We start from the raw sequence: 21,000 nt of genomic DNA, 5'->3' as shown, positions 1-21,000 counted from the left end.
ATTGTGGCATGCAGCTGAATGCTCCAGACCAGCAAACTGGCAAAAATGCTAATTTATACCAGTGATCACACTTGCTGATGACCAATTAATCACGTGCATTTGATTAGCAGCACCTGGCTTCCATTTCCCCTCTTAATTCATATGGAAGTAGAAAGGGAGTGCTGAGCTTTTCTACGGGCCTGCAAAGAATAGTATGAAAATGTTTTTTTCAGATCACTGTACTGATTTGAAATATTTTAAAAAGATTTTTAGCTTTTAAGAATGTTGCATTTTCGGCTACATTAAAGTTAGATAGCTTTCATTTTCTCCCTGAATACCTCAGCTAAAAAAATCTGAAAATAAAATCAACAATTACTAAATCTGCTGAGGCTGACACCACTGTCAATTTCATTTGAACGCCTTTTTATTAAAAAAAAAAAAGAAGAAGAAGAAAAAGAAAAGCACCACACATGTATTACTTGCTAAAAACTGTGCCTAAGCAGGGCCGCTTTAACTTTGGTAAATCAGAAAACCATCAGCCATTTGCTTTCTCGCTCTATGACACGCTTTGACGCAACCCAGGGTCTGATAAAGAACAGGCTCGTGTCAGACAGGATGCAAACCCCATAACTAGCGAAGAAGCTCATTCTGTGGTATAACTGTTGCATTCCAAAGTGCTAGGGAAACCGGCCTAAAGCCTATTATTAGCCATATGGAGAGTGCTGCAGGCCTGACTGGTTAGAGAGGGAAACACAGTGTTGGATGAGTGCCAAATGCTCGAGGAGATAGCAAGAGAAATTCCTGGCTTTTAATTAAGAATTTAATAGTGAGACTCGTATTAGTGATTAGTATGTAATTAAAAGCTCTAGCAGTGTTTCGTACACAAGTATAATTAATAGCTGCATCTATGCATGTGTGCGAGTATGGACACAGCCTAAAACGGAAAAAAAAGCTAATTATCTTAATCTGCCTTTCAATCAATAGCAGCAATTTATATTTAAATACAAATGTGGTGGAAGTTTATATATATTATGGCTTAAATCGTCTCATAAAAAGAACAGGGGCTAGGACTGCTTCACAGCTCACCATCAAAGCTGAACTGTCAAAGTCCAAGTTAAAGGAACATTTCACCAAAAATAAATGGAAGTTTTTTCCCTATGGCCTGGATTATATCAGGTTGAGCTGCCCATCTAAAGAAAACCTTAGAAGCAATCTCTTTCCAAAAATCATGAACTGATTTCTTAAATCAAAATAATAATAATCATCTTAATTTTTTTTTTTTACAGCCGAACAACACCCAGATAGATAAACAGCACGACCAGACAAAAAACATGTGAAGGTAACTTTTTTGAGTAAACTATCCCTTTAAAAGTGAACAATAAACTGTGGCCACAACTGCTTGTCATTAACTTTAACAGTCGACCTTTAACAGAAAGAGGAAGTTAACAGCATTTGTTGCATGAGCGCCGTTTTGCTCCAAGCAGCGATGAGAGACCAGCCAGTTTAGTAGGGCAGTTCCCACGGCAACTTGCTCTAGTCGTGTTAAAAGTGAGTCTGTTAACACTAATTTAATTTATTGCAGTGCCCCACAGTGGTCAGCCAATGCCTTTGTTCTACTTTGGTGTCAACGCAAAGAAGAAACTCATGCAATCAAACACCATTCAGAAGTTCAGTGGGATGATTCAAATAGTCTGTCCTCTTTTTTTCCTCTTTACCAAATGGATCTGTCAGGATGTAAATGTATACACAACCGAAACACAAAATAAAATTCTCTGCATCGGCCAATGCACATTTATTTCATATTCTCATATATTTACAAGAGATTGAAGTGTTTGTTTTTGTGGAATGATAAGTTTTTTCCAGTTTACAGAGCTTAAAAAACCCCCTTTTTTTAAACAGTATTTAATACAATAAAAATACTGCTGCCTTTTTCCCCTCTGCCTAGTAACCTTTACTGATTACAGCAACTCTACATGGACGAGGCAAAGGAAACGAGAGCCACTGTCAGCCTTTATTGTTTTTTCCTTGTAAGGTTAATGAACACAGCGCTCAAATTTCAGATATTTATTGCACTGAAGCGTATGCATACCTATACTGAAGACTGAACACTACATGGTTTATTACGATAGCTTAACAACTACTGTCGCAATGCACTTCCCTGTGGCTTAAGCCACTTCATGCACGATCACTGCAAATTTCCCATAAGACATTACACTCTAACAACTTCCTTGAAGCGAAAGCCTTGGCCAGGAACAAAAGTAACACTCCAGTGCTGCTTCTCTCATCAGTTAACCATGAGCGCAGAGCATGCGGGCCCATGCACTAACATTACGATGCAGTGCAGATGTGCACAGACACACATCTGTACAGCAGACTGGTTTAACGTGACACGCAAACTGAGAATAGTAAGGTACATGATTAAGGTAAGTAAGACACAGTTCTGTAGCTCTATGTCGCTTAGTAATGTGGGGGAGAAACACACAGCGGCCGTAGAAACGCATCCAACCCTGTACACACGTACCACTACACCGCTGGAGCTGTGCAGCCACACTGACTGTACAGTGACAAAAACGGAGATGTGCTCATAAGACACAAACTTAGGTGCTTCAGTGCACCTACAGCAACATAATGACTCCCTGCAGCCAATGACAACACTGGAGTTCCTCCACATACTTAAGTACTCTTGACATCGAGCATCGACCTTCACTGCGCTCAGCCGCAGATCTCCCTTGGAGCAGGCATGAAAGGACGGGACTCAGAATAATGGCCTGGTGCTGATTCATATCAGGTGATTGTCTATGACATACAATGTTCAGCCAAAGGCCAAAGGCCACTGCGCCAGCGCTGCCCTTTACAACGTCACATTAGGCCTTGCTAATTTGCAGCCAATTAGCTTGGCTGCATGGGAGCTAGCCTGAGGCCACAGGGGTTGCAAGAGAGCAGGTGAGGAAGTGCAGACTGCCATTTGGTGAAGGTACAGGTCTAGGCGGCATTTCTTAAGTGGTGAATAATAGGAAGACCTTCACATTTCAAAGGCAATATAATGTTATGATGAGGTCTAGGTAGGTCACATTTTTCTAGCATTATATTCAGAATACAAAATCATAGAGAATACAGAAATTTACTTAATAAATTCCGTTAAAATAAACAAAAATATACCAAAAAAAAAGAGGAATGGCTTTTTCTGGTTCCCAGAGCAATCTTAATTTGCTTGTTAAGTCAGGACCGCTATCATCAAAAGCAGATTTCTGTCTGAAGTAACTTATATTTGCCAGCGTTGACCTTCTCTGTCCTTCCTTGTGTATGTGCAGGAAGCTGGAAGAGGGGGTAAGAATCAGCACGCAGGACACAGCAGACATGCTATGTTAACAACAGATATGACATGGATCACAACGGATGGGGTGGAGGCGGGTTGCAAAGCAGCTTGCCAATCCAACAGGTGGCAAACTAAATATGCAAAATAGTGTGAGCTTTATCATACAGCCAACTGGATGTGCAGAAAGTTATCATCTGAGCTATCAGCCTGTGTGAACTGGCTTTAAGATTAGCTGGTCTGCCAGTATAGTGCCATGCTTCATGTCTGGAAACCATAGATAAAAGATAAACTACTTCGAATGACATGAAGCTTTCACAAGCAACAAACTGTCAGACACAATGAAACATGTTCCCGTTTGATTTGCTCGATAAAGACCATAAACTATTAATCCACTATCAAAATGACTTATTATTTGACTAATCCTTGCAAGATTTAACACAAAGAAAAGAACTTCATTATCCACCGAGGTAGAAAACATTATTTTGCGGGAAAATATTGCGAGGAAAACAACCTCTGGCAACACAAATAAAGGCAGTGCAATATAAAAATATTCAAACTGCATAAAATGAAAGCTAATTAAGATAAAACAAAAAGCACTAAATAGAAAACACTGTGGGCCACATGTTGAAGGTCAGCAGTGAGTTTAAAATCCTGACTGCACAGCTTGACCCGATGGCCAAGCGGTCAGGGCGCACACCTCGTGATTAAAGATGCCCTCAGCAGCTGAGTTGTCCATTGCCTCTAGTTGCTGCATTTCATTAACTTGCTCTCGTTCCCATATCTATCTATCTATCTATCTATCTATCTATCATGGAATAAAAAAAGTATTTAATTACAGATGACTTTACTTTTACAAAGCGAACAGAGGCAAAAAAAGGCAGAAGACAAGATAAAAGAACCCCTGTGTGGCTTCGGTTTCCTGCTGTGTAGTCATTATGAGTTGTGGCAAAGGTAGATTCAACAGTGGAGGGACACGTGGGTGTGAAAAGGATGCGAGGGGGCTACAGAGGGCATGGGAAAGTAGAGCAGTGTATGGTGTGGGACGCAGGCAGGGAGAGAGGGTGAGGCTGGTAAAGATAACATAAGAGAGATAATGCTGTTGCAGTGATACAAAATAATATGACGCAGCCTGATGCAACACCGTTTGCATTCCCCTCCAATCTCCACTCCAGTTTATTCCTCCGCTTCCAAATAAAAAAAGAAAAGAAAAACAAAAATACGGAAATGCTATGCATGCATGTTACACAAGCTGAATTTAGAAGCTTTAACGAGGTCCGTAAACAAATCGCTTATGCATGCATGTGCTTTTTAATTTCACCATCTTTTTTTTTTGGTTACACATTCTAAATCTCCTGCACAGCTCCAGAGGAAGCCTCTCATCATTACTTCTCAGATGTAAAAGAGCGCTCCATATTCTTTTTTTTTCCAGCTAAGACACGAAAATCTCATGACCTTGGAAATTTACATGATTATAACAGCGAATTAGACCTCTCTTTAACGTGCTGCATTCGCAAGCATGGCTCGAGTCTAGACGCCACACGTATGATAATCTCACGGCGGTCAGCGACTGTATGCTGAAGTTGGTAAACGTGTTTGCGTTTGTGCTGTGCGGTGTGGTGTGTTTATGGTGTGTTTGGCTGTATGTGTGTCCTGGTTTCAACTCTGCCGTTCTTGCACTCTCACATTATCATACAGAGCAGACGGAGTGCGTGTGTTGGGTAGTAAAACTCTCCTCTGCTCTCTGACAGCACTCCCCCCTACACACACACACACACACACACCTCCCATCTCGTCTCCTGCTGAGCTCCCCGTGTGTAATCTGTAGACTGCACACGTACACTGCTTACCTGAGTGGGACTCTCTCTGCAAGTGTACAAGCTTGCGTGCGTGTGTGTATCTGTGTGCGCGCATGCATGCACGTGCGGCAGAGGGTGAAGGAGACGGCAAACACGAGAGACCACGTATGAGGTGTTTTGTGAAAGCTTGGCTCGGTACATGCGGAAAACACGCTTCTTGAGAGCGAGCGCTTGCGACGTGTGTACGAGCGAGCCCGGCACTGTCTGCCGAACGTGGCTCCAAGACAATCCTTGTGTCTGTCTCCCACTGTGTACAGCTGACAGCAATCACCTGAACTGGAATGAACCGGACTTACGTAACTTTCCCTGTGAAAGCCACGGCTGGCCTGACAGTGAGGAGTCGGGTCATCCAGGAAGCAAAAGTTTACAGCCGTTTCCTCAAAGATGAATACCGGGGGGGGAAGCTTCATCATGGTGACTTACATTTACATCTATAGTTCTAATTCATCTGCAGGTTGATGATTGAAATATATATCAGAGTTTCAACCAGCGTACTACAAGTGGCTTTCTGGCCCTACGGTGATCTTATACTGGACAGAAGCGTCCTCATTTGCAACAATTAGTTGTAAAAAGTTGGAAATTGATTTGATCAGCCTACTAATCTCGTTATCTGTCTTTACATTTGTTTTAAAAATTGCTAGAAAGAACAACAAAGAAGTAAGAAAACGCTCCACAATAATTCCAGAATTAACTTTTAGTGATATAAAAATATCAAATCTTGATAACAATGACATAGCGACACCATGTGTTTTGTTTCCTAGCAACAAGAACACAAGCCCTGGCATGTCTGAGAGCCAGATCAGCTTGTCAGCTTCCAATGGCAATTTAGTACCTAAAAAAGGGAGCTACTTCAACGTCCTCCAACAAAGCTGAATACTTTACAAAATGTGCAATAAATACGTTCTCAGTGGAAGTGGAAACAACAAACCTTGAGGCAAAAATAAAAAAAAAACGTTGAGCACAACCAGCCTAAAAAGGCATGTAAGCAGATGTTAGCAGCTATTGATGTGCAACAAAACTAAATAAATAAATGTAGTGCTCGCTATTTGCACTCCAAATGATGGGAAAAGCCAATTGTGCAAAAAAGGAGAGTTTTAAGCAACTGGTTAAAAAGTTCAGCTCAACGTTCTCGGATAGAAAATATTCTTCATTTTCAATTTTATTGTGCAGGTGCTTGATGAGGTACAAGGTTAAAATACTTTAGTTTAGCAATAGCAGTAACTAAAGTGTTAAGCACCTGTATTATCTTTCACTCATGGCGGCTTTTGTGCTTACATTTATCTTATTCAGTGTCACAACTATTGCACTATGAAAAGGCCATTCAGACACAACGCGACAGCGACACTGCTGCTCTCTGAAATCCACTAGTATTGATACCAATACTTTGTTTCTAGCCTTTAACTTCAGCATGTAGCCCACTAAATTGTGCTATATAGATTATTTTTCTGGAAATGAAAAAATATACCTCAAACATGCACCATAAAAAACATGAACCTTTTCATGTTGAACGGCATTGCATATAGTACATTTGATTGTCATCAATGACAGCAGCTCATTTGAATAGAAGGATAGAAAATGGCTTTCAAATGCTGCTGCCAGGAAGCAGCAATCACCTACAAAATGCTGCTCGGTATTTTTCCCCCCTGTATCTTCATAAATACAATTATCTCAAATTTGTATATTTTGATACAATTTTGAGGCTACATCGCTCACTTCTACCAATAAGTAGGCAAATTGTATGTCCAGTGATGAAGGTAAGCTAAATCATTCATTGCTAAATGTAAATAATATTAAATATGATCTGGTGTTCTTATGATGGAATATATGCGTGCTCTTTCCATTTCCACATAGATAGATAGATACATTACTGATCCCACAAGGGAAAATGTTGTGTTACAGCAGCACGATAAAGAGTAAAAACAGTATAATTACAGGCACCTTTTTAAGGCCTTATGCTATAAGCTGCAGGAATTTATATATACAACAGTGATAACAAATGAAGTTAGTTAAAAAACAGTAAAAGTTTTTTTCCTGCACTCAACTTGAGTCGATTTGGATGATTCACAGTTCAAAATAATCTCTATATATCTTAACTCGACCTGACTACAACAACTCCTTCTCGCTTGCTTCTTCCATGTTTAAGAGAATTTTTTTCTTTGATTGGCAGCATGTGAACAGCTGCCAATCAGCAGATGGATGCAAAGAGTGAAATGCAGCGTACAGCGTTACGTTAGCTAACATAATAGTCTAAAAGTCTACAATATATTTTATTAAATCTATCTATACTGACAAATGAAAACACTGTGTAGTTTTATAGAGCTCTGGCCTAGAAAGAATCCAACAAAACTCTGGGTTATGTGTCTTGCAAAAAACTCCCTGCACGAGTGTAGTGAACAAATGCCAGAACGTGTGAAAAGGAAACCACAACGGCATCAGCATAGCGCCTTAATGATGCTACTAGAATGCAGCTACACACACAAATCAATGAATCTAGCTGTATAATTACGGGATACTAAAACATACTGGCACTCAAATACAACCAGCAGGAAAGGCAGTCGTGAGCTACAGTGAGAGAAATCCTGGATGGTCTCTGTAACCCCCGTTCTCGCTATCCGAACGGAAAACTAATTGATTGAATCCTGCTAACTGGTAAGAAGCTCTTCCAACACAACCTGGCTTTTATCATAACCTTTTTGTCTCCGTATCTGGCATGCCTCCGTTCAGGGAACGGTGTGCTGAAGATTATAGACGGGGAACAGACGCGGGGAAAAGAAGAGAGGAGGGGAGTGAGTGAGTGAATATGGGAGTGAAGGAGAATAGGGGAGAGGGGGTTTGGTGGAGAGCAAGTGTTTGGGAGATGAAGATAGAAAGCGTAAGAGAGAGAAATAATGAGAGAAGAAGAAAAATGTTCTTGCTCTCAGAGAGATGAATTGGTTGATAGTTTGCAGACAGCCTTTCCAATGTCAGGAGAAGGACTATATCCATTCCCTTCTTCGCTAATAAGGCAGAGAATCCCCAAGACACAACCGCAGGGATCTATTCATTTGTCTCCAATAACACAGCCACCTTTCTGCTCATATTAGCCAGGATTTGCATAGCTACATTTGCATAAGGATTTAATAATGTCATCTCAATGAGGCGAAATGCATCTGTCAATCATTCTTGGTTCACTAACAGGGTTCTGTGCTCTTCTGGGTTACAACTGGTTCAGGGTTACGCATTCTGATCACTAGCATTATGAGTTCTTTAGGATATGGGTGTGAAATAGCACTGAAATCTGAATTAAGTATCTAGTTTCCATTTCCAGTCCAATCCCCTATCAAATCCAGGTTTAGCTTAAAATGTCTAAGATGTAAAAATATAATCGGAGGTTTATTTTACAGCATCTAACAATGACCACACAATGTCAATTATCTCCAGTCCTAACAGATGATGAACTTCATCAGTGTCTGTATATAAATCTCAAATTTGACAGTTAATTACTTAATCAGTTGAATAGTAAAGGAGGCAAACAACTAAAATAGAAAAATAAATGTAAAAATGCAAGAAAAGTTGGGGGGTAAAAAACAGCAATGACCTTGACTAAATGTCAATACATCCATCTAACTGTACTATAGAGATTAAATTAAAAAACCCCCCAAAAACTAACACACTGGGTGGTGTGTATATATACAGTATTGTATATTGTCGCAGCTCAAGGTTGTGGAGTTTTCCATTACACCTGAGACAGCTGAAGGAGGACCACCACAGTAGTGACCTCACCAGTCTGCCTACAGATGATCATGAGGCAGGAAAGACCGGAGATTGCTGGTTAACAGCGACTGAACTTTCAAAATAAGAGGATGAAGATCGTTTAATAGTAAATCACTGTACACCTAAAACAACTTGTGGAGATCTATTCCTCTGACTATTTAAGATCATGTGATTCAAAATCCAGAACAATGTTTGGTCACATGATCAGACTTGGCGTATGTTTTGATCCTTTCAGCTTCACTATAAATTTGACATACAAAGATGCTGAAAAACAGACCTAAATAAATCATTAAATAAACAGAATATTACAAAACTGTTAGCCTTCATAATTAGTAAAAAAAAAATTCCCATTCTGAAATCAGACTCACATTTGAACCAGTTCACCTGCAGACAACAAGAACAAAACACACAGTTTTTATATCCTACCTTCCATCCGCTGCCTGCCTCTCTGTAGTAAGGGAAGTTGTCACAGATCCACTGGTAGATCTCGCTGAGGGTCATCCGTTTGCGCGGTGAGCCGTTGATAGCAAAGGTGATGAGGCTGGCGTAGCTGTAGGGCGGTTTACCATCTCTGTGCTGTGCTGCTTCCTCTTGGTCCAGAGTGGTTCCTGGGTCCAAATGTACCATTTTCTTGCCAGGTCCGTGCCCGTGATGGTGCCCGTGGTGGTGGTGGTGCCCGTGGTGGTGATGCCCGTGGTGGTGTCCCGTGTCGGCCTTCTGAATGGCTGCCCTCACGCCGAGCTGGGGAAGCCAGTCCATTGAAGTAAGGCTACTCTCCAGCTCAGAGGTCATAGTGTTTGTTGTGTCAGGGGTCAAAAGGGAAGATGCGCGGCTCAGCGACGTGGCGTGTGGAGGATCTCCTGTTGGCTCACTGAATGGGTTCTGTGCAGCAGCCTTGGCTCAAGCCTAGAAGAGCAGGAGGTTTATTTACTATGCCTATTCATCTCCTTTAGCTGGAGCAGAAAGAACACTTGGCAGACACACACAGATGTTAACTTGCAGAATATTCTCCGCATACACTGCAGCGTTGTATAATGGAAAACTAAATATTTTGGCATGTTGCTCACTTGTTCTGTCACAGTGTGAATAAATATGATATGCACCGTGAGCTACGGATATGAAAAAAACAAACAAAAACTTTAATCAAATTGTTTCATTCAATTGCATTAATTATACAGTGAAAAGCAAAGTTGCATGGGGGACTAGGTAAGAGTTAAGTTTCTTACTCTTCCCATTCCTTTCCATCTTTCTTTGGGCCACAGCATCTGAGGAAGTCACCGAAGTGAAAGGTAGAGCTCGTCCCTCGTGCATGTTCACAAGATCTTCATTTAGCCTCTGTAATGGCCGCTGCTGCAACGTACAAACACAAACCACACAAAACGGTGAGCTTGGACTGCCAGACAGCCTTCATAAGATATTAATATCGCACAACCGTTCAACTGGCCTCGGCATCTGTCCAACCCGATTAAAACTCTTCTCTCTTTCTCTCTCTGTGTTCTGTCTATCTGGATTGCCTCGCACTCTCATTCCCTCCAAAGTGGAAATGGCAATTGGATCTGCCGAGTGACTAAAAGCTGGGGAATTGTTTTCACAAGTGCCTGCCAAATGGGGGGAACAGCTCGGGAGGAATTCCAACCCTCTGGAGGAGCCGAAAGGCTCGTCCCCTTCTCCTCTCTGACTACCCCTCCACACAGACACGCGTACACGCACGCACGCAGAAACACACACTCGGTGTTCTAATTCTCCGACTCTCGACGTGCCTCACTCTTCTGTCAAGTCCACAACCACCCCACTGCCTCCCCCCTCAGGGTTTCAGGTCCTTGCCAGGCAGACCCAAAAAAATGAAACCTCAATAACCCTCAACATTTGATTTTCGAAGCTATTTTTAGAGCGGCACTGGACCTAAAACGGTACCTTCTGTTACACAGAGACTGAACTATTTTTTGGAAGTGGGCGCTTTGAGCGTGATTCAGGACAAAACAAAGGGAATCATTTGGTACACCCAGGAGAAATTACTCACCAATTGTTCTGTACTTCAATCAGTCACAGAACATTTGTAGATTTGTCACTTTTGGGCTGAGAATGTCATGTAACTGTTACTCATCACAGGAGTGAAGATGTTGCATTCAAACCTCGCTCTGATTCAAGATCAGTTTCTCGTTTCGTGCGAGCACCAAGAACGAACGTCATACGTTCTAAGAAATACAGGTAAATCTCAGAGGCCCAGAGTCTGAATAGTTAATAATGGTTGGATGAACTCAATCTCTTATTAATACAGAAATCTACAGCCAAACCTTTATCAACATCCTGCGAAATAACCTTCCAATGTCCTTCAACAACAAAGAGCCCACTGGCCCACGCGCATTCTCCATTCATGCTGTATATAATCAAGGTGGGAGAACTTCAATGAGCCTGCCTACCACCACAAACGGACAGACGAACACAAACCCCTCTGTCTGTCTTTTCACCAATCCCCCTGGAGAGCAAAATATACAAGGAAGAAAAGAAGTGAAATGCCCAGCTCCTGCAAACCCTGCTTAATTACACATGGAAAAAAATACATATTTAGCACCAGACTCATCAAGCTAAACAACCCAGGCAAGGGGTGGAGGGGGGGACTAGTGCAAGGAAAGCGCCACTGACAGAAGAGATGTGCCCGATGAGGCTTTTTGCACAAAACTACCCCTGTCCCCCTCCTCAAGGCCCTGCCACTGTGGGAGATACTTCTTCCAAGCCCCTCTTCGAAATCCCAGGAAGCTATCTTAATTAGTGCACCTTCTTCTTCTTTTTTTTTGCTAAAGGGAATGTAGCATTACTAGTTGCAGTGGTGCAGGGTATGTGGGGAAGGGGGTGGTGACACACAAGACACAGAACAACAAGTACTTATTTTCCCCTCATTAAAAAGGAGGCTCAAACTGCAAATCAGCCTGCCACAAGCCTCGACCTGCCGTGGCTGCTGTTGTTGAGAAGTTTTGGGAGCGTGGGCTGGTTGCACGGTGGCACGGTGTAGCTTCGCACCGCTAGCATAGTGAGGTGTTGGGATGATGAGTAATAGAAGAGAGCACAGAGAGAAGACTTGACTTGGCTTCTGGGGAGAGGAGCCCTGCTGGGCGGGTAGACGCAACCAATTACCTAGTCGGCTCAGTCAACTGGGCCCACGGTGACTAAGCTAACCTCAGCACTGCGCCTTTTATTTTATGATATCGACTGTGTTTCACAACAGGGATCAAGGAAGAAAAGTGATAACTGGAGAAAAGAGATCTCACTGTATATCTCTGCCGTTCAGGGAGACATCAGCCTTCTGTAGAAATACACTATACTACACCGAATGCATACGTGTTTGAGTGCTAGACTCTATTAAAAAGTGCCAAATATGTTATCAGAAAGGACAGTTTATTCATGAAAAGTAATTGTCCATGGTTTTCCATGTTGAAAAAGCAGTACATACTTTCTAAAATGATGTACAGTGGCAGAGTTTGAGTATTGCTAATGCTCCTTTGGTTCAAATACTTGAATAAAAAACCCCATATAATTCACTTATGCATGGAAAAATGTCTGCCTTTTCATGATGGCATTATATTCTCCATCAGAAAAAGCATCCCCCCCCCCAGAGAGGTTCTTCTTGTTGCATTACTTCTAATGCGGTGACTGGGCAGTGATGCAAACAACACAATTCCTGCTGATACTTGTCAAAACCTTACAAGGCTGAACTCTGCATCCCTCTTCAGGAAACATCAAAAACAACATACAGACAAGATCTATTTCAAAGAGACTGTTGTTGAAGAGGAAATAAAGGTGGCGATGAAATGAGGAGATTCTGGCAGAGGATCACACAGAAACGGCACGGGTTCATTAAACAGGGTTTCAGTATGGTTGTGGATAGAAACGTGCATATTCAGAGACAGAAGCAGTTTACATTACACTTAAAAAACAAGATACTTTAGATTTTTTATCTTTCACCCATCAAAGAACAAAAAAAGAAGAATGTAAAATATTAACTTTCTTAGTGTGACAGTTGTGATATATTAGTTGGCAGTTAAAGAAGAGATTACTTTTTAAAAAAAAGCAAGGATTTAGACATTTATGAACAAGAAATCTCTTTCCTCCTAAGAATTTAAACGCATCACTCTCTGCACTGTGGATAGAGCTTTCATGACTGTGAACATTGTCCCTTTAAAAGAGTTGAGGCTATGTGTGTGATTGAATGTATTCACCCATTAGACTTTGTAGCTGTGATGCACTCACTCAGCTGTATGCATCACTAACAGCTAACAGTCCCCTGCTGCTAGCAGGCTTTTAGACTGAGAGAGGCTTTACAGTTCTGCATTTTAATAGAGAACTTTGAATGGAGTGACGGGGGATGGGTGAGAGAAAGCGAGGTGGGCTGGGGGGAGGAGGAGGGAGCCAAAAGGAAAGAGGCATCAAAATATTTTCAGAGGAAAATGAAGTAATGACAAAATACCCACCCGGAGCGTGCAGAGCAGAGGGGGTTTCTGGGAAGGACTGCCTTGGCAAGGGTAGGGCTAATGTGTCAAAAGAAAAGTCTGTAAGCATACTGAGCGCTGTCATGTCTCGAAGTGTGGGCCATTCAAAGGAAGAAGGAAAAGGTCCAAAAAAGCCGTATTGAACACCTTAATTACTTTCTGCTTCAGCACAGAAAGCACACCCCTGAAAAGGTTCAATTATGAGATATCAAGGCAAATCAGATGCCCTCGCGGTGGCTGTTTCCTTATCCCTCAATGGAGCTGGGTTAAGCAATTATCACTTGATACTGTCTACTTGTTTTTAAAAGGAGACCTGGAGAGGCATCGATGTAACGCACTGTTTCACAGTGAGATACATTGAGTCTTTAAAGAAGAGAGTGGTCAGGAAAATGAAAGTTTGAAAGAAAGAAGAAGAAGAAGAAAAAAAGTGGATACATTCATACCAAGGATAATAATTTATCCATAACAGAACAACACTTTAATCATTTTTTTTCTGTGTGTGTGCGTGTATGAAACCTGCTGGCTGGCTCGTGTCAACCGAGTCAATCCGGTGGCATCGCTACTGAAACAGAACATTACTGACTCACACTGTTTTTCTCAAGTCTGAAAGAAAACCTGATTGAAAGAAGGCAAGAAAAATCAGTAGGTTCCACTGAATCCCTCAAGGCCTAGAATAAAATATTTAACTCGCTAAGCCCACACAGAACATTACACCTGAAAACATCTGCCAAGGTAGAGGGAGTTAGCGACCCAGAAGACTTACTAGCACCAACTAGGAAAGAGCTATCAAAATTCCAGATTCTGACAACGGCAAAGTTAAAAAGGCATATTTTGTCATAAATAAAACATAGGAGTGCAGCATTTCGGCAAAATCCCCCAACGAAAGGTCCCGAGAGAGCGATGGGATGCTGTTTGTGAACTCACGCTTCGCACAGTAAAGAGGGCTATAGCACTGCGTCACCACGACTCAAACTACATTCCCACATCCAGCCCTATTCAGCGAGGACTAGTCCTCTTTAAAAATTCATTAATTTACAGCAAAAATAGATTAAAGCGCCCAACTGCACCAACCTAAAAAGTTTGGCTTGTGAATAGCATTAATAATGGAAGCAAGCATCCAAAAACCTAGAGGCCCTGGCTCGGAGGCATGGCTTAGGTTTTGTTGCACTTTATAATGGAGAGTCATTTACATTTTTTAGAAGTATTACAGCTTTTTGATGCTTGTTTATAATTGCATTGTTTTACATGCAAATTGGCTAACAATTGTTACTCATTAAAACCTAACCAGAGTAGCAGAGCGCTCTCAGCTTGTGCAAGATGCAAGCTTTACATCAGGTTAGCAGTGGAAGCTTTGCATCTCTCGTCTCACAGGCAACGCTGCTGGCGAGTTCAATCCAAATGATGGCCCTTTAAAAGTGATCATCCCCTATCTTATCTTTTACTTATCTTTCTTTTTTCTTTCCCCCTCCAAATCATAGCAATGCTTTTCCTAACAGAATCAAAGAGGATTTTGACAAGATAAAAGGATTTGCTACATTCAAATTCAAATTATGTGTACTTTCCTGGGGACATGACAAAAAATCACAGTGACTGGGAGCACTCAGGGAACTTAGAGGTACTTAAAAAGAGAGAAAGTCTGCTCTAATGCCTTGTCGAAAATATCGCCTTCCCAGCCAGACGACGGAGACCGCCGCGTTAGATCGCCAAACATCAGACTTCATACTGCGTGGATACGTAGATCAGCCAAAACATGAAAACAACTAACAGGGGAAATGAACAGCTATCAAGTATGACTAATAATCATCTCATTACAATGCAGCGTAATGCTGGGAAACCTCGGTTCCTGCATTCATGTGTATGTTACTTTCAGATATACCACCCACCTAAAAATGATTGCAGACCAAGCTCCCTCCCCTTTGCTACAGCAGAAGACAGCACATCAGCACATGACGCCTCGCCACATCGGCATAAGAGCTCAGAAGCAGCTCAAGGAACACCACAGAGACCCCGAGGCTTTCAAAGCTCCCCAGATCCAAATCTGATCAAGCAGTAACAGGATGCTCAGGTACAAGGCTGATGGGGTGGTGGGGTGGGGGGTCACACCAGTTTTAATCTTGTGGCTAATCAGTGTATAGCAGTCAGGCCATGACGCTTTTCATATCTACGGGTAACATCGGGTCATCTAAACAATCCCTTTAATTATTTAAACAGTTGATTATTGATTTGACCGGAGGTAATTAAAGTGACCTGATGCCCTAGTAACGCAGTAATGGCCTGGTAATTACAGAGGCAGATTAAAGGGTTTTCTTGCTAAACCAAACGAGACCACCTCCTCACCTCTTTTAATAGCTACTGCCACGCTATCTTCGAGCAAGGCAGTTAAATAACAACCCCTCTAGCGGAAGTGTCCACGATAAAGAGTGGAAGATGGCTCTCAGGGATCAATCTGTGTAACAGAGGAGCGTGGGTGTCTGTGTTTGCTAAAAGCATATTGTTACTTATTAAGTTCTTCATTAAGCAAACAGATCTTTCCAGGGTTAAACACCGACTGTTAAACACCGACTGTCTTTAACAGCACATGTGTAATAAGGCGAGCACACAGTGTGTCTGCTTACAGGCGTCAATGCTGCAGTAAATTCAAGCAAAACATTTTTCCACAGCATGTCAAAGAGATTGGATTTTACTTATGAGCTGCAAAAGAAAAAAGAAAAAAAAAGACTTGGAAATAATGCATGCTAACACTGATCATGCTGGGTTTAATCAATAAAGCAAAACTCTATATGAGCACCGCCCAGGCACCAGGATGCTGGGATTGATTCTACACCAATCTGCAAGAACAATAAAACCACCTGCCTCATGCGTAAAGTTGCCGCTTGTCCCGACACAGCGTTTCCCACAGATTCTATTTGTGGCAGTAGCAGCAGGGCTTTTCTTTTTCTGTTAATGCATTATTAATTAATAGCGCATATAAGGTGCCTCTCTGCAAACACTTTAATTGCCGCTTTCTGACAAATAAATATCGAGGCAATATATTTAACTGCCTCTCCAGAGAGCGTTTCATCCCACTGACAGACTCCCAACTCTTCTGACTCCAGCTGTCGATCGTGGTTCTTGTTCTGCTTTGCAGTTCTCCGCCTGCAGCAGACTCTGGCTGGTGTGGCTCTCCAGCTCGCAGCAGAACAAGGAGAACCATCGGCTGCGGTCTAAGATGGTGGAGTCGGAGTAGATCTGTCCGCAGGACAAACTCACTAGAGAAGCAGCTGAATGATATCGAAGATGCCGCAACAGCGACATCATCACCCTGACGGTAAGAAAAAAAATGAAATGGGAAGAACTGGTTAGCAGTGACTGAACGTTTGAAATCAGAGCAGTAAGTAAATCACAGATGGTGGTTTTTGGTGGAATGGACGAAAAGATTCAAATAAAAATGTTACGATGAGACAACATTCAACTTAACGGCCCACTTTGGACACGGGACCTCTTGAGCTGCCCTGTAATGTCTAGCAGCCGGATGCGGGGCCTCTCCACGATTTGCTCCCCAACATCCGGCTGACCCTTGATGGGACTGGGACCCCCATATGGGCCGACTGTGCTGCTGGGAGAAGTGCTTGCTGTCAGGCATCACTGTGTCGCAGTGGTTGGTCTGAAGCAATGTTTAGGTGTGGGGTATGTGTCAAAGTAATGTCAACACCAGGAGTGCCAGGACTCAAGGTTTCCCAGCACAATACTGCACTGCGATGAGTGTTATTCACTTTTTTTCTGTCAGCAGTTTTAATGCTGAGGATAATGTGTGCATATGTACTTGAATTTTTCCTTATTTATTTATTTATTTAATTCAACAGGGTGACGCAAAAAAGACCAAGTCTAGGTTTCTTAAGAGATATAAACTGCTTAACAAAGCCCACTTTTGTCGCAAATTTGTGGGAAGTTCTGCGTCTCGAACTCCATCACGTTTTAATTGGGAGGCAAATCATTCTTGGCAGACACTGAGAAGAAAGCCTGGCTGCTCAACACGTCTTGTGAAGTCACGCAAAAAGAATATATTACAAGTCATAATGAATATGCAGAGAGACAACATCAAAATTTTGACAGGCATATACGATTCGAAAACTGGCATATGGAGTTCATCTTTATCAAAGAGACTGAAACGCCTGTAGTGCATCCACAAATAGCCCGTTAATTCAACTTTCAAAAAGTCATTACTACACTCGGTTCTTGGCATTGCATTTGCTGACATTGACGATAATTACAACGACCTTTCTGATGATAAAACACAAATCAGTAAAACATTATGAAGGGTTCCTTCTCGCCACGTTTCATGAGATTCTGCATAACGTTTTAATGAGGCATTTAGGGGTCTATGAGTGATCTACTGAGAAAGTCTACAATGGCAATCAGCAGTGAGTGTGGCAGCTGTTCAGCAATTAAAAAGCCAAATTACCCTCAATCAACACCATTTACAAGCACAAGTAAATCTCAGAGCAAATAATGATGAGAGAAATCTGTTCAGACAGCTCTCATCTTGATAGGAATTAGAGACGCATCCAAATCAGGAGCAGGGTGTTCTCTCTCGAACGCTTCCTCAGTCTGTCACACGAGCACGCGCGCACACACACAAACCCCAACTCCCCTTGTCTGAATATTTTTGGCGAGATGAAGTTGTATAGTACTGGTTAGCTAAAGATTCTGCAGCATAATGTAAGACAAAGAGTCCTGTCGGTATTAGACGGTTACCTTTGATATTAAGGCTACGGTGTCTTCATGGGCAGCCTATAGAAAAGAAATCCACAGTGAATGAGCAAAACTGGACCATCACCAAACTCAGCTCGCAGGAAAACTAAAGAAAAGTCATCTGCATGCATGGCTCAAGGGCAGCTGTGTCTGCATCAGCTAAACTGTTAAAATCTTCAAGTAGCTCAAATCATTTATTTGAAAATATTCAGTAAATTAATTCTTTCTCTCTCAATATATATAAAGTGTATATCAGGATTAGGTCTTTTTTCATTCTTAATACAATATACATTAAATATCCTTAATACATTCTCTTAAACTTGACACGGAGAGCCTCTGAAATCCACGACCGAACAAAGACATCAGCATCTACAAACACTGACAGACAGCTTCTTAATGACACACTGTCAGTGTTCATATAATCTAAACTTTTATAAAATACCTCACGCTGTTAAACAATGCCAATTACAAGGAAAAAGCTCATTTTCCCTTATACTACTTTTTCCTTCCATTGTTATGTGAGCTACAAGATTAATGTGTTTTGTTAATCCGTAACTGATTCGCTATTATATATATTTATATATCAAACATAAAGCAATTGAACCGCTTTATGGATAGACGACTGCATCACTGTGGAGCTCAGCTTTCTGTAAGCCTCTGCTGCGAGGCTTCATGCTTCCCTTGTTATCACTTCAAAAGTCTTTTATTTTAAATCTCTGACCGGCACTGTCCTCCGCGTATATGCGCGTCCCGTACAATTCACTGCTTGGATAATTGTTCCATTAAGCACCACTTTCCTAACAGTCTTGTAAGCAGACAGCCTGGTTGTGCCGATGGTAGCATCGAGATAATAACTTAGAGAAGTTGTCCAGCAGACGTGGTATAACGGCACAATGCAACGCTTGCATGCATTCATATTGTCACAGACAGCGAACTTGTCACGGCCTGCCGTTAAGTAAAAAAACAAAACAAAAACCGCTGGCTTTGAGCGCCACAGATGTGCGATCATTTGTCATAAATCCTAATGAGCAACATATTCAAACATACTTGTGAACGGACTACTCACCGTCGCACGCGAATACGAGAACCGGCTCAATTTGTGCACTCTGCTTCAAGCAGCTCCAGACGCTGTTCTGCACTTGAAAATCCCCTTCGAAGACACACACACACACATAAAAAACAGCTCCTGTGGTGCCTTTGCGCTGTCACTCTGGCTGCGTGCGCACGGCGCTCTGCAGGCGTCAAACTGACCGCTGCTGTGGTCAGTCGACAAGTCAAGACTGGAGGACTCGACCCGCTATTCGCATTTGCGCTCATCAACGCAAAGATCCCGGGTCTCAGTGCTCCGCTCGGCTGCTAAACCACCGGAACTACTTCCAACGCCAGCCGGAGCACGTTGAAGATAAATTCATGCACCACAATAGGAAAAAAATGAAATCAGATCCATTTAACTAGTTCCCGGTTTTAATATTAATGAGATTCCGCCAGGACATGCCTACCACCGCTATGACTAAAATAAACGCCTAACATATAATTAGAATAGACATATGATTTTAAAAATAGAAGCCCACCGTGCCGTGTATATTTGTTAAATGAGCCTGTGTGGGATACAGTTCTTATCGTTAATACAGGAGCACCCCAGTGACTTTGACGCTTTCATTCCGGTTGGATACAACTAAAGAAAGAGGCTGCCCGCACCTTCCACACGCCACAAAACTCCAAATTATCTTAGACAAGCAAACATGCGTCAGTATGTTTCCCTGTCTACTTTATGGCAGTGCATGAGCTAGATAATTGCGTGGCGCTTCAGATCACGCTGTTCTGCTCCAGCAACAAATTTGGGGCTTTGTGGTCATGTCTTATCTGTGATACTAGGTATTCCCCAGTTTAGACTGGATGCCTATAATTTGTTGATTATGAAAAAGGCTTGCATGCAGGCACAGCGCACCCACCTGGAGAGGACAACAGTTAAAGCACTCTGTTGAAACGGAATCTTTTATACATACATATACATATTTATATGTTTGCCATCTTTTCATTCAAATTTCAGTTTCCTGCTGCTCTGTCGTTGTGTTACGCGTATATAAGTGCAGATACACAGCGATTACAAGTTACACAAATGATTTTCTACCAGCATCCCAACATGTTTGTTTGAGATATTGCCCATCAGCTGTGCGGTCACATATACCTCACTTCTGAGAATCAAAACACCAGCCAGGCTTCTTTATCACTGTGAACAACAGCTTTATCTTTTACAGTACCTCATGGTATTTTCCATCAACTGCACACTCTTGCTCCCTTATGGACACTGCGAGAGTGATCAACTCCGGGCTTATAAACGACTCACTGCTGCACTCCTCTGGATGATGGGGCTGATTGCAATGGTTGATGGGATATTTTGTCAGAGCTTGGGCACTGTGAAGGAGCAGCGGCTGTACACTGTTGCCCGTTTATTCCTGTGTCTGTATGATAGATAGATAGATAGATAGATAGATAGATAGATAAAACAATGATTAAATTAATCGAATGTAATGTGTTAATCTACCACCAGATGGCTCTCTATCCTAAGACAATGCGCTGCAATAGTTAAATAAAATAGATGTATTTATTTTTCTTGAAATGTGTGTGTGTGTGTGTGTGTGTGTGTGTGTGTGTGTGTGTGTGTTCTTAAGTGTATTCATTTCATCAGCTGTGCCTAAACCGCGAGCAGACCAACCGCGTGAACATGACCTGTGTATAATGTGAAGTTCACGTATCCTTCTCGCTTACTTTAATCCAATGAAACATCTCTCGTGGTGTGTCTCTTACTTCAGATTTCATCCCAGATATATTTTATTTATTTATTTGCATTAACAAATGAAACCAGATTTCACAGTAAATC

General features: G+C 41.9%; 1 protein-coding gene across 6 annotated transcripts in view; it reads right to left on the bottom strand.

Annotated features, from left to right (window-relative positions):
• Positions 1-20,557, bottom strand: part of LOC100698572 (forkhead box protein J3) — a 75,688-nt gene extending 55,131 nt beyond the window's left edge. Inside the window, exons 1-4 of one of the 6 annotated variants that reach the window (XM_005478269.4) lie at positions 19,186-19,819; positions 18,123-18,158; positions 10,131-10,254; positions 9,331-9,810 (exon numbers count right to left, since the gene is read on the bottom strand). In XM_005478269.4, coding sequence (XP_005478326.1) covers positions 9,331-9,696 — 366 coding nt within the window. In that variant the 5' untranslated portion in view covers positions 9,697-9,810; positions 10,131-10,254; positions 18,123-18,158; positions 19,186-19,819. Of the gene's footprint in view, positions 1-9,330; positions 9,811-10,130; positions 10,255-18,122; positions 18,159-19,185; positions 19,820-20,380 lie in introns of those variants that run through there. The other 5 variants (XM_005478270.4, XM_005478268.4, XM_019350018.2 and 2 more) reach the window with 5 other exon arrangements.
• Positions 20,558-21,000: the final 443 nt, after the last annotated feature.

Source organism: Oreochromis niloticus, linkage group LG20 (assembly GCF_001858045.2).
Source record: "Oreochromis niloticus isolate F11D_XX linkage group LG20, O_niloticus_UMD_NMBU, whole genome shotgun sequence".
Lineage (NCBI taxonomy): Eukaryota > Metazoa > Chordata > Actinopteri > Cichliformes > Cichlidae > Oreochromis > Oreochromis niloticus.
This window is presented reverse-complemented; position numbering and strand designations above follow the sequence as displayed.